This window comes from Symphodus melops, assembly GCF_947650265.1.
Source record: "Symphodus melops genome assembly, chromosome: 8".
Lineage (NCBI taxonomy): Eukaryota > Metazoa > Chordata > Actinopteri > Labriformes > Labridae > Symphodus > Symphodus melops.
Window position 1 is genome coordinate 22,075,978 of NC_136698.1, and position 16,824 is coordinate 22,092,801.

Sequence of the window (16,824 nt, forward strand, 5' to 3'; positions counted from 1 at the left end):
ATACATTATAGGCGCCTTACAGAAGAATACAAACAACACAGTAAAACAAGACCACATTCAACTACATAAAAACAAAGCAACAACAGTAAGGAACGTGGGGTCATACAGAATAGGTTCATCTAAAAAGGTGTGTTTTGAGCTGAGATTTTATGGTGGGGACAGAGTTGATGTCACAGATGGATTGTGGGAGAGAGTTCCAGAATTGGGGGGCTGTATGGCTGAATACGACTGTATTAAAAGTCTTACTAAAGGGAAATTTGTTCCAACATAGGCTATATGAGCCATGAAAACAGACATCTACAGTATGTCAAATAAGACATTAAACACCCCCAAATGACTTGGAATGGAATAATCCTCGACTACGATAGTTGGGCTGACATTTGATTTGTCTGGTATTTGACTATATGGTGTCACCCCTAATATGATTTTATTTTTATTTTTTGTAAGTTTTTACCATGTCCAACATCAAGACAATTTCATGTTACTACAAACGATGGTGTCATGAACTACGGTTTTTAAACCTTATTCAAGGTACTTCCAACCAACAGCTTTTGAGACATTTAAATCTCTTTGAGTGTACCTCTGCATGCATCACATCTTTAAACAGTGCAGTCAAATATGGCCCATAACATCATTAATATAATATAATGGTGTAAGGAGTTTAATTTTCTTATTATTGTCAATTCCAGGCTGTTCAGACCCCGGCCCTGATCCAGACCCAGAACTGATGGACTCCATGCAGCAATCTGTGTCTGTTTCACCCCATGGACGATTTGAACGCCTCCAGGAAGATCCCAACTACATCTCCCACTTCACCAGGGCCTCAGGGCATAAGGGACAACGCAGACTCCATTGCTTCCTGCTCAGGTAATCCAAGACCTGTTGAGTAGCTGGCTGTAACAAGCTTTCAACAAGCAGTTGAGGTCATATTTACACCACTATAGAAAATGAATGTTCATGATACACTGATACACACAAAGTCCCCCAAATAATCTTCAAAATAACAGTAAATTGTGAAAGTTTAATATGAATTGGTGTTGAATCAATTTATCTGCCTCCCCACTGCTGCAACCACACATCATCTTCCATAACATGTCTTAAGTGTACCTGACCTTATTTCATCTAGCCAGTATATTATCCTTCTCATTGCCATTAAAAGGACTCAATCATACTAGTTAACATTGACGCCAGAGTACCTGAGTTAACGTTCCCAGACACTCATTCCAATTGACACAGCACCTGTCATGGCGTAAAAGGTTACATGTTATGTAGATAAGCACCACTGCAAGGTGCTTGAAGTCAAGGACTGAACGGTGGCCCTTACGCATTGAGCCACAAGCACGATTATTGACTCTGCTGCCATTTAATGGTAATAGTAGCTTATCAAAAGGTCTAACTGTAAATCACGTACCATTGAGGTGTTGGAGGTCTCTGAAGGACTCTCCTTCCCGGTGTTTCTCCATTTCAACAACTATTTAAAAGCTATCATATACATGGAGGCAGTTTTATTCTTGTCCTTGGTATCAGTTGTTTGATTAAAAGAGAATATTGATAGTTTTTAGGTCCAATTTCAGGCATTTCATAAAGATAGATAGTGAAAATCAGGATTCTGATAAAATATAACTAAAAGTTTAACTATAAGCTAATTGGCACAGCCTTATTTCCTGATTTATTTCTGACCCATAGTTCTTCATTCATAGGTATTTCCTGGCAGGGGTGGGCCTTTTTGTCCTTGGACTCCTAATTGGCTGGTTTGCTCACACACCTACTGTTAAACCACCTGTCCCCCAATCAGACAGCACAGACCTGCTCGAGGACTTGTTGAAAGGAATCACTGCGGACAAGATAAATGCTCTCCAGAGGTAAGTTCCCAATTGCTCTCCTAAAACAATATCACATCTGAAGCAAGAATACCACTTTTGTTGTGGCCAAAACAAATAGAAACAAAGGCGGTAATTGCTGACATTGTGCAGATGCTTTCACTCACTCACTCAACAGCCCTTTCAAACTCACGCTGGCTGAGAGAGAGGGGCTGAGTGGTTTCAAAATAATGTGGAAAAGTGTACACGACTACAAAAGTAGGTGTAAATGTTTAGATTATAATGACTGTATCAACTTGGATGGATTTTGCAGAGCAATTCATCTGTTCATTGTATTGTTCCTGAGTCAGTATTTCTGGTGGGAGAGAGCAATGAACATCCAGGCAGCCCACTGTTAGGCACACAAAGGCATATATTAGCTATGAATGACAACACCAGATCACATTTAATGATTGTTTTTTCTTGGCTGTAGTGGTTGCTTTGCTTTGCAGTGCTTTTTTTTCTTTTTGTAATTCAAAGATATTTTTGTGAATTTATTCCACTCGATCTATAATTGGTGTTCAGTAGATACCTTGCTTGACTGAAGAGGGTACTTCCAGGGAGTAACTTAAAAACCTGGAAGTACCCTTGTGTGTTGGTAGGTTAAATACAGAGCAGCCATGCTATGGGTGGGCCTGATGAGTCTTGGCCACTTGTGCAACTGACCCTCCGTATATGACTGGGAGACAAAAGACTTTCCTTTGATATACTTGAACTTGTTCATATGTGACCTGCTCCATCATTTTGAGTCCCATTGACCCCAAAACACATTTTGAGTTTTCATCATGGCTGTAAAGAGGAAAGTCTCAGCTTTACGACGATACCAAAATTATTTGTGTACTCCAAATATTGTATGAGACACGCTCTTCCAAAGATCGGCTGTCACCAAACCTTGTTTTTGAGAAAAAGGGCTCTAAAGATAGAATCAACATTCCACCACATTCCAAATGAATTAAAAACATTTATAAACAAGTCAAGTCAGTTCAAAGTGCTTTACATGAAACATTACAAGTATTATCACAAAGTGCACAGAAATACATTGTAAAAGGACTTAAATACAATAAAAATAAAAATAAATCATAAGGGCCCAGATGATAAACTGTTAAAAAGCTGAAATAGAACAGGACAGGTAATAACAGTTACAGTGCAAGAAAACAATAAATCATTTGATAACTCATCCAATAGTTAAAATCAATTATGTAAAATATAATATAATCTTGTGTTATTTACTGTAATACAAGGTTCCCACGGGTCCTTGAAATCCTTAATCTGAAGGCCTGGAAAGTTTTTGAAAATAGACATGGGTCAGTGAAAGTGCTTGAATTTGTATAGTTTGTGCAATAATAGAAATTGAAGTTCTTTTGATAATTTTTGTTCCTTAAAGTTAGTTAATTGACCACATATCCATCGTCATAACACAGCTAAAAGAGATAAAAAGAGAGTGTTCACACGTTCACACTCTCTTTTTGATAGTTGTCTGTGAGCTTCAGTAAAGCCTGTTAGTTGTCACTTTAAACATTCTCAGTGTTGTATCAGTAATTAACCTTGATCTGTGCCTCAAACTATACTGTGTTGGGTCCTTGCATTAGAGGGAACTGGGCCTGGAAAGTCCTTGAAAGGGCTATTTAGTAGAAAGTGTATTTAATATGACTATTTTAAAAACTAATATACAATGTAATCAATCTAGTGTTCTTTAATTAATTATAAGATTATTTAATGACATAACAATTACGTACAATATAATGTAATTTAGTGTTAGATGTAATAGTAGCGTGCATATTTACGGACGAGCCACAGCTGGTTTTGGACAAACCAGATCTTTTGTGTCCTCAGTGCAGAAGTCCCTAAAGGTGATGTATAGATACCCCTGACGCGTAGCACTAAGGCCAGGTAAATCACCTGTGCAGTGGGCAAGGCTTCAGGATCAAGAATCCCTTCATGGTGAAGAAGCGAAAAACACTCTTCCTCACTGTTGGTGGACTCCTTGGCAAAGACCACTCCTGGGGCTGTACTGGTGAAGCTGAGAGTGGTGGTACTTCTTTACCTGGCAGAAGCTTCAAGGGGGTCATATGGGTGCTTATCTTTCCCAGGAGAACCAGATTTTTTTCATCGACAAAAGACATAGCATTAGGATATGCCCCACGTTCAGAACATAACATTTACCATGTGATTTTAGATACTTTTACAACCCATACTTTTATTATAGCCTATTTGTTGCTATAATTATTAATTAATATTATTTCCTCACATTTTCGTCTGTCACATACACTGCACATACACATGGGACGTTTGCTGGCCTACACACACTTACTCACTCACTTACTTACAAGACAGACTCACACAGACACTCGCTTTCACACACAACCACACAGACAACGATACACAAACACACACAAAGACTCACTCACACAGACATAGACTTACTCACGCACAAACACACTCACTCACTAGACGAACAGACAGACAACCACACAGACAACGATACACAAACACACAAATAGACACACAACCTCACACAGACTCACTCAAACACACACTGACCCCACACAGACCCATAACAAACACACACACAAACTAGGCTATACTACTAGGCTACACACCCATAGCAAGTTATTTTCTTATGAGGTCTCCTCGCCTTTACAAACGGAAAACAAGCATCATGTAGCCAAGAAAGCTGCGTCCTTACCATTGGTCCTTTCTCTCATTTGAGTCGAGCAATGTCATCGTTGCGAAAATTCATGTCGTCTGAGCTGTCAATATGTTTCCGTGTCCGTGTATGTAAACAGATGACGCGACAAGCTAGCCGGTGTTGTGAAATCTGACACCGTTTTGTTTCATTAAGATCAGCGATATTTAGCCTTTGTATTTTACTTTAATTTGACATTGTATTAAAGCTGAGACTTTATTTAATTAGAAATGTGTAAAAACTGAAAATATCCCAAAATTGTATTTTCTTCTAAAAACATGTTTCTACACAAATGGGCCGTTGTGACATCCGACTCATTTTGATGGAACGCTTCACATATGTGCTATTTGAATGCATCTTTATCTTAAAATACTGTTTCCCTGCTTAAAAATGTGAATTCACTATAATTATGCTGTCATCCCGAGAGGACCTGACCAGACAAATTAGGCCTTTTAAGCAACCCGGGGTTGGCAACAGGAGGGCAACAAGTGAAGAACAGGGACTCAACTTTCATCTCGGTAAAACTCAGTCAATCTCTTAAGAATGTTTGAGCACCTTCCCTTATCAAACTACTCATCAGTGACTGCCTTGTTTCATAGCTGAAAATAAATACTTCAAAACTATGTATGAACGATGGGGGAGTGCTGAATTTTCCTGTCTGGTTTGACCTTGAGACAGGCACTGGAACAACTTCAGTTTTGGTTTAGGTTTTATCCCTTTTTTGACGATCTTGATGGCTTATCTTTGACTCCCTAATACTGATAGAAGAACGTGTAATGTCTCGATAGATGGTTGGGCATACAAAGGTGAGAAACCCTCCATGACACCTTGAAATTGATGTTGCATTCTCTGTCGAACCAATCGTCCTCCTTGAAGGCAATGACAAACAATGCAATTTGAGGTTTAAGTATTGTTTTGTGACTTTGTTGATACAGTTAGAGGAAGGTGAGCAAGTGAATCTCAGGGGGTAAGAGATCTAACAGAGGGACAACATGTGAAACAAAAGAGGATGTTGGGAAGGGGTTGCTGGAAAAGCATATGAATGCTGCTCAGCTTGCACATAGTTGTCTGCTTCCATTGGATCTGCTGCACTTCATCTCAGCTCCGGTAGTCCGGGGCCCTCCGGAGCAGATATGCAAGACTTTTTGCATCTATTTTCAGAATAAAACACTCCATTATGACGGATCAGAACAATAACCGTATGGCTGTTTGTGCATGTATTAATAAGAATTACATATATAGTTTATATAGTTTTAATATATTATTATATTTATATAGGTTTAATTACCTCAGGAATTCCTTTGTCTCTGCACTTCAGCTGACTGGCTGTGCTCTCCAAAACTGACAAGCAATGCACACGGATGTGGTGGAACTGAGGGGTAAGACCACCATAAAACACAGACTGACTTGTTACCTTCTATCCAGGCCCTGATCTGTTTAATCCAAAGAGAAAAGGAAGTAAAAAAAAGTCTAGACAAAGTAAAAATTAGCGTTATTTTCCCTGTCAAGTGATCATATATTTTTTGTTTATCTGTCAACCTGAACACTACCTCCTCCAAGCCAAAGGATCATGGGATTGCCGGGGTGTTTGTGTCTCTCTGAGATAACTGGCTTCGCCGCTGAACTGAGACAATCATGTCACCATGGTTTGCCTCTTATAGTTTTCCAATATTTTCATGATTATTTCTTAGATTTATATTGCAGGGTGTCAAAAACACTCCTACCTATTCATGAACTCTGGCGACCCATATGACACATTATGCGTCTTAATTGCTTATAATTCATAGCAGTACTTAGCGTAGGTTGTTGTGGTTTGTTTTGAGTTTTATGTCATTTAAAAGTCACATATCATGCCATATACACTATATTTTTTTCTCACACTAATGTAAGTTATGTCCCAACAAAACTCCCAATTATAAGAAAAGTCCATCTGCTCCACTTTCTGAACGCTTCTCAGAAAATGTGTGCTCGAACAGGCAACTTAGGGATTTTCCCTTCATGACACCTTATACGTTTGAATTGTTTAATCTGGTATGTGACGACCCTGCTGCTGGTAGTTTGGCTGTGTATGCTTTTATGTTGCAGCGATTGAGAACACCTGGGCCCGGTGTTCTCAATCTATTTAAGATGGCCTCACGTCCTCGTTCTGATTTTGTTGTTGCTGGTTTAATAAACTGGGGATTTGTACACAGTTAACTCTGTCTCCTCCAGTACTTTGTTGTGGCTCTGAGCTGGCCGTGACAGGTGTTAAAAATTTACTATACAACTCCTGTGTGGCTTCAATAAGGTTGTGGATTTTTCTGTTAGCTGAATGAAGATCTCAAGTCAAAGTCTTTTTTCTTTGGGTATTTCATTGAATAAAATAAAAGTCCTTTTTGCAATAAGGGGCAACCAGCTACAGAAGTGACGCCAGTCACAAACACATCAAAGACTCCCGGGGCAGTCCCGGTTGCAGAGCATATCTATACTTTCACAGGGTGTAGGTATATTACATAATACATGAGTAACACTTTGTCATTAGTTTCGGCTCGCCCTTGTGGCTATGCCTTCTGCATAGATGAATCTCTTTTGGGGCATAACAGACAACAGTAGGCAATCTGCAATAGTATCAGTTTGTTAAACTGGAAAAGTGGAATAACAGTGACTCTTCTACTCTTCTATGATCAGATGACAAGAAAGAGCCGGATTTTCTGAGATCCCAATTAAAGAGTAGCCTACTAAATTGCATGTGCACTTCAAAAGATTGCCCGTTTGGCTGGTGGGTGTTTTCCAGGTGATCTACCAAGAACATTTGCATGAATGATGATGAGCTGTGTCCTCTGTGGCACGGACGCTTGGGCACACACTCGGGCCAGGGCTGCGTGAGACCGAACACGTAAGCATTTGAAAGAGGTATCGAATAAGGTGTCACAAGCAGTGGTGAGGTCCCCCAAAACCCCAAGGAGGAGACGAGTGCAAATAGGGAGAGAAGCGCAAAAAATGTAATGTTGGTGAGAAGAGGGAAATAGGAAGACATAGCAGGCAATGTTAAAATGATTTAGAATGCAGAGGCTGTGAATGTTCAGTAATATTAGTTTATTCATGGTGTTTTTTCTTAGTTCACTATTATTGGAATAGAAATAAAAAAAATAAATGCATTTATGTCTCCTCCTCCTAACTGCAGCCTGTTGTGTGTAACACTGGGGCTCCTGGATTAGCATGTTCCTTTCAAATGTGTTAAATTCAGACATCGTCACAATTACCACCGTTTTTGTCTGTCTTTTCTCCACCCAGTATTTTCCACGCAGGGGCAGAAATGCCCAATATTACATCTTGATTAAGGCAAACTAAATGGACAATACATTTAGTTTTTCTCATATGAAAGACAAAAATCCTCACTGCACGATGTTAGTAGATCAGATAGCACACATAAGACACGCACACCTTTAATAAATCAGGAAAAAATGGAAATTACATTTCATTTTAGTAGTTTTGTTGTCGCTTTGAATGAAAAGGACATTTTGTTTTGAATATTATAGTATTATTGCATGTGGCCTGACCGACCTCAATAAATGGCCCTTTGAGTCATCAAAAAAAAATCTTTGTAGCCCTTTAAGATTTGTATTTGAGGACCCCTGATGTAGGCGATACAAGCACGGCTATACAGAAGAACTGATGCCAAATGACGCACAAACGTCTGAGTTGTCTAAGTTCAAATAAGAATAATACAATAGTATTTTTCCACCACATTCCTCCATATTTTTTTGGGGATCCTACTTTTGTAGGTGTCTGAAGCGTGTTGTTTTAAATGTAACTATTACCAAAATAGTAAAGCACTTATTACTTGAAGTACTGTAAGTCAGTTTTCAATGGGTGAGAGGTGGGGTGCACCCTGGACTGTTTGCCAGTCAATCACAGGGCTGAGAAAAAGAGAAAGACAACCAGCCACTCTTCACATTAACCCGATGGACAATTTCAAGTCACCAAATAATCCAACAAGCATATCTAACTGTCCCTAACACTGACTCTATAAAACAGACTGGATGATAGAAGACGGCATAACCCATTAGGGATCTGACATACACACTGAGACTTAATGCAGGTCATAAGACAGACAAGTTTACTGATCTCTGTGCATCCGTTAAATACCGTTCACAGCATTTCTTCAAATATGGTCATAGCTACTCAGAATAGATTGTAGTCTGCTGACATCAAGATCACTTCTTCAGAGTGTACCCATACTGAACGAATACAGGAAGATTCGTACTATCAGGGAGGAATAGAGAGAGTGTGGGACAGAACCCATGCATGCAAACTCCTCATAAAGAGGCTCCTGTCCCACAGGGATTCGAACCAGGAACCCTCTTGCTGTCAGGCAACTGCGCTGACCAATGAAGCTTTTAGAAGAAAGCTTTTGATTTTAATGGATTCCCTAAGTTGGAGGTATCAATTATACATTTCATGATGTTTTTTTAGTCACTAGTAAATATAATGTCCATTCATAAGATAGAATGTTTTCTTATATCGCAAGACTTCTGCCATATCTCCAGGGTTTAGTGTGGACACATTCTGCCAGAAACTCGTTATGCTGGTTTGGCTCCTTCTCTCAGCCCCCCATAAAACATACTCCTCTGGATTAAAAGCTGTAAGTTTTCCTTTGGTTGGTAGTCCTTTATCTGTAAAGAAAACTGAAAAGTAAAGCTGCCTGAGTTCCTTTGTACTGAGTGTGAGAGAAGAGAAGGACGACAGACAGTGGCAGACGAATTGAAAGAGACACATTAAAAAAACTAAGAAGACAGCAGAAAAGAAAAAGCTCAGAAACACAAAGAGATAGATGCAGAAAGGGAAGGAATTGGGAACATATTTCAACAGCTTAGAATGACTATTTGAGGGAAGATCTAGAGTGAATACATTTTATGATTCTGACTTATTAAAGGATTATTCTCTGCCCTTGGAGCTTCACACTTAAGGGAAAACAATCATCAAGTGAAGTGTTTTGAAATGAGCACAGAGAGAGGACTTTTACTTGGCTTCATTGTTACCTCTCGTCCTTATGTTCCAGCCAAAGTGTCACCAATGTTTGTCTTCAACTAAAAAGGGGTGTCATGGCAAAACGCCGCAGACTTGTACCAGCGTGTCACCGTAGAAACGTTATTCTTTCAATTTACACTTCAAAGAGGTGTGAAAGCACTCAGAGCTCCTGAGAGAAACTCGATTAAAGTTCAAATCCCTAAAAGATTGTTTCCTACTATAAGGCTCTTGGCCTATTCAAAACTTATCTCTCCAGCTAATTATCCAACTGTGATACATTAACTCTTTGAGTACAGTGGTTTGCATTAAGCCTGAACATGTCTTCAATGCACACAAATGCATTCATTTTGTCAGTGATTTGTTGGTGGGAATTCTTGTCTTATTAACTCAATGTTTGATTGAGAAATGTTTAACTGGCATGTGTGGCTTTTTTTCTGGACAGTGTACACATTATCTTGGTGTATTGGAAAAGGAACATCATGTTGATGATATGTTTGGGTAACATTTCTGTGCATTCTTGGTTGTTCCTTAGTTTTCTATTTTGAGTTAATAAAGAAGCACAACATGGACCTTAACCAATGAAATATGTAACATCTTCAGAAAACATAAACATATAAACATTTGTTGGAGTTAGGTCCAGTAGTATCATATTTTGTGTTTGGTTTAGAGTGAGGTTTGTTCCCCTTAGTATGACATTTAAGTTTATTCGGGGACTAGCTGACATGATTGACAGGCGTGTGCGATGTAGCCATTTGTCTAGAGTCTTCAAACCCGCCTGAGCTCCAGCTCTCAGCCTGTCGTTTGACTGAATGTTAAACTGAGACAGGATTTCCAGCACAGAGGGCTGACATCACTCAGGGTTCCTCCACGAATTTCAGATCAAGCTTTGGGGATGGTGGAACTCATTTCTTTTTTTCTTCTTTTGTTTAGATTTTTCTTTTTGGCCTTTTTATGCCTTTATTATAGATAGGAAAGTGGATAGAGGCGGAAATCAGGGAGAGAGAGTGGGGAGAGACATGCGGGAAATGAGCCACAGGCTGGACGCGAACCCGGGCCACCCGCGCGGGGACTGAGCCTCAATACATGGGCAGTGCGCACTGCCGCTGTGCCACCAGCGCGCCCCGTGGAACTCATTTCTTGAGCTATCGTATATGATATCAGTATATAGGGTGAGAGAATATGTTTGAAATAATGATTCATTAGTAGACTTATTAAACAAATGATAGTTTTTAAATAATATTATAATTTGATAAAAATCCTGTCAGATTTTAAAATATCTGAGGGGCTCCATCCCGCCATTTTGAATGTTCATGATGCTTCTGTCCAGAACAAATGAAACTTCAACTACACTGTCCCACATAGTGCCCCTACAGGCCTGGAGTATGTACTCCTTTTGAAAGGGCTGAAAACATTTGTTTTTTTGTTTTTTAAGGTTACATTTTTGGGCGTTTTATGCCTTTATAAGAAAGATAAGAAAGTGGAAAGAGGCAGAAATTGGGGTGAGAGATAATGACATGCAGGAAAAGAGACAGAGGTTGAATTTGAACCCTGGTTGCCACTGGTTGGCACTGATGACTATTGGCCTACGTACATGAGGTGCATGTACAAATCACCAAGCATTGGTACCCCCGTTTTGTTTTTGTTTTTGTTTGGGGTTTTTTTTGTTTGTTTTTCTCACTGAAATCATAAGCAATAATGTGTTGGCTTCAACTTGACACACTAACACATTGATATGAAAATGTCTCTGAATATAGCACTTTGTCTGAGGAGCTCTCAGGGGATTTGAAGAGTAAAACAAGACCAGAGAATATAGGGGGAAAAAAACACGAAACAAAAACTGATAACAGCCCAGCCAGGGGCCGAAAAGTGGAAAACGGTTTATTCCACTTCACACCTGTCCTCTCCAGCTGATTACACCTCCGATTGACTTTGTTCATTGTGTAAAACTGTCATTCACTGACATTTCAAAGACTTTCAGATGAGCTAAACTTTTTTACAGAGCTCATTCAAAAGGAACAACTTCAGGAGCTACAGTGAAACAGAAATACCTGAAAAACACAGTGTGGAGAGCAATCAAGTGAGAAAATGAGTTGACTGTAATGTTCTTCACGAGAGTCAAGTCATCGGAAGGTTTTATGGAGCTTGAGCTGCAGCAGTGACTAATCGCTGAGGTGGAGCTGTATGGATAATTCTCCACTCTCCTTATGACCTCATTTCTCACATAGATGCTTCAAAAGTAAGTTTCTTCAGAGGGTTGAGTATTACTTCTGAGGATACCGTCAAAAATGACCTTGAAGGAATTCCATTTGGTATTTAAAAGAAGGTCATAGTGACCCCCTATAGGAGGTTAGGGCTTAGACAATTTATGTCCGTTTTGTGACCACAATCCACAAATGTGTGAGTGTATCTGAAAGATGTCAGAAAAGGCGGCTGTGGCTCAGTTGCTACTGGCAGTCACGTTACTCAGTCGGGACATCAGGAGTTCAATCCCCAGCTCCTGCAGCCACATTTCTGATGTGTCCTTGGGCAAGTAACATAACCCCAAGTTGCTCCGATTACTTTGTCGGCGGCATATCAATGTGCATGAATGTATTAGCTACTTCTGATGGTCACTCTTCATCGCCGTCTCTACCATCAGTGTGTGAATGTGTAGGTGTGACCTGAGGTGTGTAAGAGCTTTGAGTAGTCATAAGACTAGAAGTCCATTTACCCAAATTATATGTGATGACTTAACAAAAAAGAAACCACACTTGGATTGCAACCAGACTGAAGAGTTTCACAAATCCAGATGGTGTGTGTTGTAAGAGTGAGAGAAAACCTTGTGAACAGCAAAGTGATTGCAGTTATGCGTCCAAATGTTTTGGGTTGAACCTGTATGCATCCGTCGTGGCTTTGCTGAATGTTTGAATTAGGAGTTGGTCAGAAGAGTTTAATAAAATCTTTTGAGTGTGACATTATTAGGAGGAGCAATTGAAATAAACCAACTACGCAGTTTTTTGTAATTGTACTGTACCCCGAACTGTTTCCTTAAATATGGCTTTAGCTAAAACAAAATATAATTATTCATTAAAAAGATAATTTATTCAATAGTAATAATCTAATTGTATTCTTGGGGGGTTAATAGAGTGGTTCTGCAGATTTAATTATGCTGGCCGGCGGTCATCCAGCCTGTAATTATAGAAAATAAATGACGGAAGACGTTGCTTAGTGTGGGTTCAAAAGGTTTCCGTTTTTGCCTCTTTTGCCTTTTTTTTTTTTTTTTTTTTTACAAAAAATAAAGACTATTACTGTCAGACAATTATTGGTTGATGTCTGTACCTGAAGCCCAACATAAACCTCCACCATAGATATTTAGATAGATAGATAGATAGATAGATAGATAGATAGATAGATAGATAGATAGATAGATAGATAGATAGATAGATAGATAGATAGATAGATAGATAGATAGATAGATAGATAGATAGATAGATAGATAGATAGATAGATAGATAGAATTACACATACACTCAATGTTAGTAACAAAACATAATCTAGAATACAAATTGGAAAAGCACAAAAAATGGACACAATATCAAAACACAATGGGCTTGAGGGAGAGGACACTTACAAAAAGAGAAAACATCACATTCAATAAAAGTCGTCGTCATAGAGGACAATTCTTGAGTAACATCACCTCCTGTGGATGTTTGTGTTTCTCCTTCAGAGCTGCCTCTGACACTGTCCTAATATGACCCTCCAGTCGACAAGTTTTTATTTATCTCCACATCACTGCTCCTCATTTCACTGATTGCTTCCTCTTCTTATTAAAGAAGTGTTAATCAGAGGCTTTAAAGTCACTGATTGGAATGACTCTCTGGCCATGATGACACGTACTTTTCCAAATCAGCAGTTTGGTGGAGGAATAAACATAAGCACCTTGTTTTGTAAGACCTTTATTTTTTACCCACTCTTTGCTGTTTATGTCTGTGTGTGCACTGAAAGCTGTATGAAGTCATATATATTTTGGACCTCTAATACATGTAGGCTGGCTTATATGTATAGGTGTATCTGTGTGGCTGTTGTTGGTATAGATGTGGTATGAGGCCCAAATCCCAATAATAATAAGCCGGATAGCAGCAACAAACTTGAGACATTATACAATTTGCAATAGTGATAGTAGAATTACTGTAATGCTCTGTGTTCCATTGTGTGGTGTTGAAATACAAAGGAGGATTATTTTATACTTAAGAAGATCATTTTTTGCTGATTCAAAGCGACCAGGGGAGAGCAAAAAGGAGTCAGATACACAGAGATGGGAATTAGAGAAACAAATGAAGATAGAATGGATGTGTCAGGGAGTGAATACAAATATATATAGAGAGAGAGAGCATTTCAGGCCAGGATTCACAAGCGCTGTGTTGATGCAGTGTACACTGGCAATGTTTGCTGCAAGTTGGAGAGGAGCTGGTGAAGAACATTTAAAATGATGTGGTGGCTAAAAACCTTTCACTAAAAACCTACCAAAGGTTAAATAAAAGTAACCTTTTTACTTTACTTTACTTCTATTTATAGTTTTTCAGATGGCTTGTTCAATGTATGGACTGGAATTTGAAAACCAGTTTCAAACAGGCTTGTACAAAAAATGTATACATGATACCAAGGTAGATGAAATGGATATACTGTATGTATCCTCGGAACCAAAATCCAAAAGCAAGACAACTAGCGGAAAGGAGAGATGTTTCATGGCGTGTTTGTATAAATCCAAAAGGATACTCTTTGTAGGAGCTATTTTAATCTGTCTCCACCTCCAAGGTTTAAGGCTTTGTGTGACATCAAGCATACATTGTGATATATCTGCCCAGGAAGCTATCGAGCTAGTCAGCTTAATTTCTGTTCCCCTCTTCCTCTGGACTGAAGTATCCGTTCTTGCTAATGAAGCAAAGATTGGTGAAACATGCTCACTGATCTGAAAATCAAGCAAGCTGATTTGTTCATCAAACTGAGAATATGAAAAAGCCAGGTTAGAAACGGAGCAAGCATGTAACAACACCCTATGTACATTTCACAGTCTACTTTTTTGACACATAACTTTGACAACGAATACCAGCTACAACTGGATTTCATCCAAGTTAGAGACACTAAAGTTAGAAATCTAAATGGAGGCATGGTGAAGCAGGTCATGAGTTAAATGACTTTTCTGTTAAACAATGTCTACTATTCATGATCTCTACATACTGCAGGGCTATGCCATTAGAAAAACCCAATGAAACTCTGTGTAGTTGGAGTCAAAAAAAATCCTGTTCTATTTCAGAGAAATGCATATGAACTGGAGTGGACTATGAGGAATAAATCATCTGAGCGCAACACGTCTTGGTCAAAATTCACGGAAGTCCTGGCCATCTGCATAGTGTGAAATATTGCTTGTGTGTCTCAGCATGAAAAGAGAAGAAAGAGCAAGCAACAGCAGGAATAAATAAGTGACTCAGGGGGATGTTGATGTGGTTTCTGCTGAGCGTGCATGTCATGGCTGAGTATTCACACTCTTACAGCACTGTAGCTACAAGTCATATGCTCTGTAGGAATGTGGATGGTTGTTTCTTAGCTCTATGGATTTGGTCATGTCCTGTGTCCTTGTTTTTAATTCCCTTTTTCTTTGCCTCCTGCTTACAGAATGTCCACATCTGACTATTAAAAGTTCCCACCAGGGGAATTGGGGTAGAGGCCAAATTAGCTTTTATCCAGATTCTTCAATATATATTCATCAAATACAATATCAAAGTTGCTCTGGACAGATGAAAAACCTCTGACCTATAGATCCCCTTGGTATGAAAGTCATTTCAAAAGTGTTGCTTTACACAGCATGCATGTTAATGGCAATGTGAGAGAAGCATCGTCATCTCGGTCAGACACCTCATTGGTATGCTTTCAAACATCATTGCCAGTAATGGAAACTTCCTGCTGCAAGTTGTCATCACTGCTTACTCCTGAAAATATAATTATAGCTCACTCCTTGAGCTGATCGTCGTTGAAAATGTAGTCAGTGAGGCAGCTTTTCATATGCTTGCAATTCCTAATGATGTGTTCTTTCCCCCTTACTGAATCGACTTGAAGCTTTTTTTTTTTTTTTTTTTAAGCCTGTAACTCAGAGAGAAGAAATCCTTTTCTCAAGACATACATATTTGTTCACATGTTTTTTATGATTTCAAAACAGGAAGGAGGTAGGTGTTGTGGCACCTATTGCTGAAACAAGTTGGTCATTCAAAAAAATCTGGATTATTTGTGAATTGATTCCATTATCTGTTCAATCCATAGACTTTAAAAAATTAATAGAAGAAGCCTGAGTGACATCACCCATCTGTTACAGCAGGGGGCTTTAGAGTCCCATTGATGGCCGTTCACCATCAATGGAAGTCTTGTCCCACTCTAATTTTCAGTCAACCTAAGGACAGAGTGCGCTAGGACAATATTTAGGGCCCGAAGCACTGACCAGTGCGAAGGGCCCTATTGTATCCTTATGATTATTTTTTATAATTGCACAATTTGTTTTATGCACATTAAGCATGTCAGGACCTACATAAAATCCTCTTACACCATATTCAAAACCAAACAGGAAGACTGCCATATTTTTCTTGAATGGCTCAGATTCGCGTTTCACAGGTTAGCTATTTGAACGAACTCCGACCAAAGCGTTTATCCGACTGACACAAAGTCAGTGTCTGTGTGCTCTTGACATGGTGAACATCTCCCGTTGTGCTACATAAAAGGGCGTGGCCACGGCATAACATCGAACTTTGACTTTTACAGAAATAAAAATGTAAGGCCTGCTGCTTGGCCATGTGTCGCGGTTGCACTCCTGAGGTCGCACTCTCGCGGTTATGCACGAGAGGACTGAAGCACGGGGTGCTTCAGGCCCTTAATCACCGCTTGCGATTTTAATTTAGGGTTGTGTTTTTTTGGCAACAAATCTCCTCAATAAAATTGAATTAGACATGCTTAAAAAAAAACCAAACAAAAAAAAAAAACACTTGCCTCATTTTTCTAAGTATCAGTTTTATACTGTAATCCTCATTGTATATTTTCTTATTATTTTTTCTTGAAGTGGTCTTATTTTTTTCGTTAATATTATGTTTTATCCTTCCTTTGGCTCTAAATGTATTGTGATTAGATTGTTAAGTGGCGAAGAGATGTGACATGTGAGCAGGCCAGACACACACTGTCATTCCCACTTCAAGACACGGACTCTTCTCACATTTCTTCCAATTAGTCTATCCTGAATGAACATCACAT

General features: G+C 39.1%; 1 protein-coding gene across 1 annotated transcript in view; it reads left to right on the forward strand.

Annotated features, from left to right (window-relative positions):
- Nucleotides 1-16,824, forward strand: part of naaladl2 (N-acetylated alpha-linked acidic dipeptidase like 2) — a 539,711-nt gene that overhangs the window by 196,596 nt on the left and 326,291 nt on the right. The window contains exons 4-5 of the mRNA XM_079350063.1: nucleotides 690-867; nucleotides 1,701-1,862. Of these exons, the coding sequence (XP_079206189.1) occupies nucleotides 690-867; nucleotides 1,701-1,862 (340 nt within the window). The remainder of the gene's footprint in view (nucleotides 1-689; nucleotides 868-1,700; nucleotides 1,863-16,824) is intronic.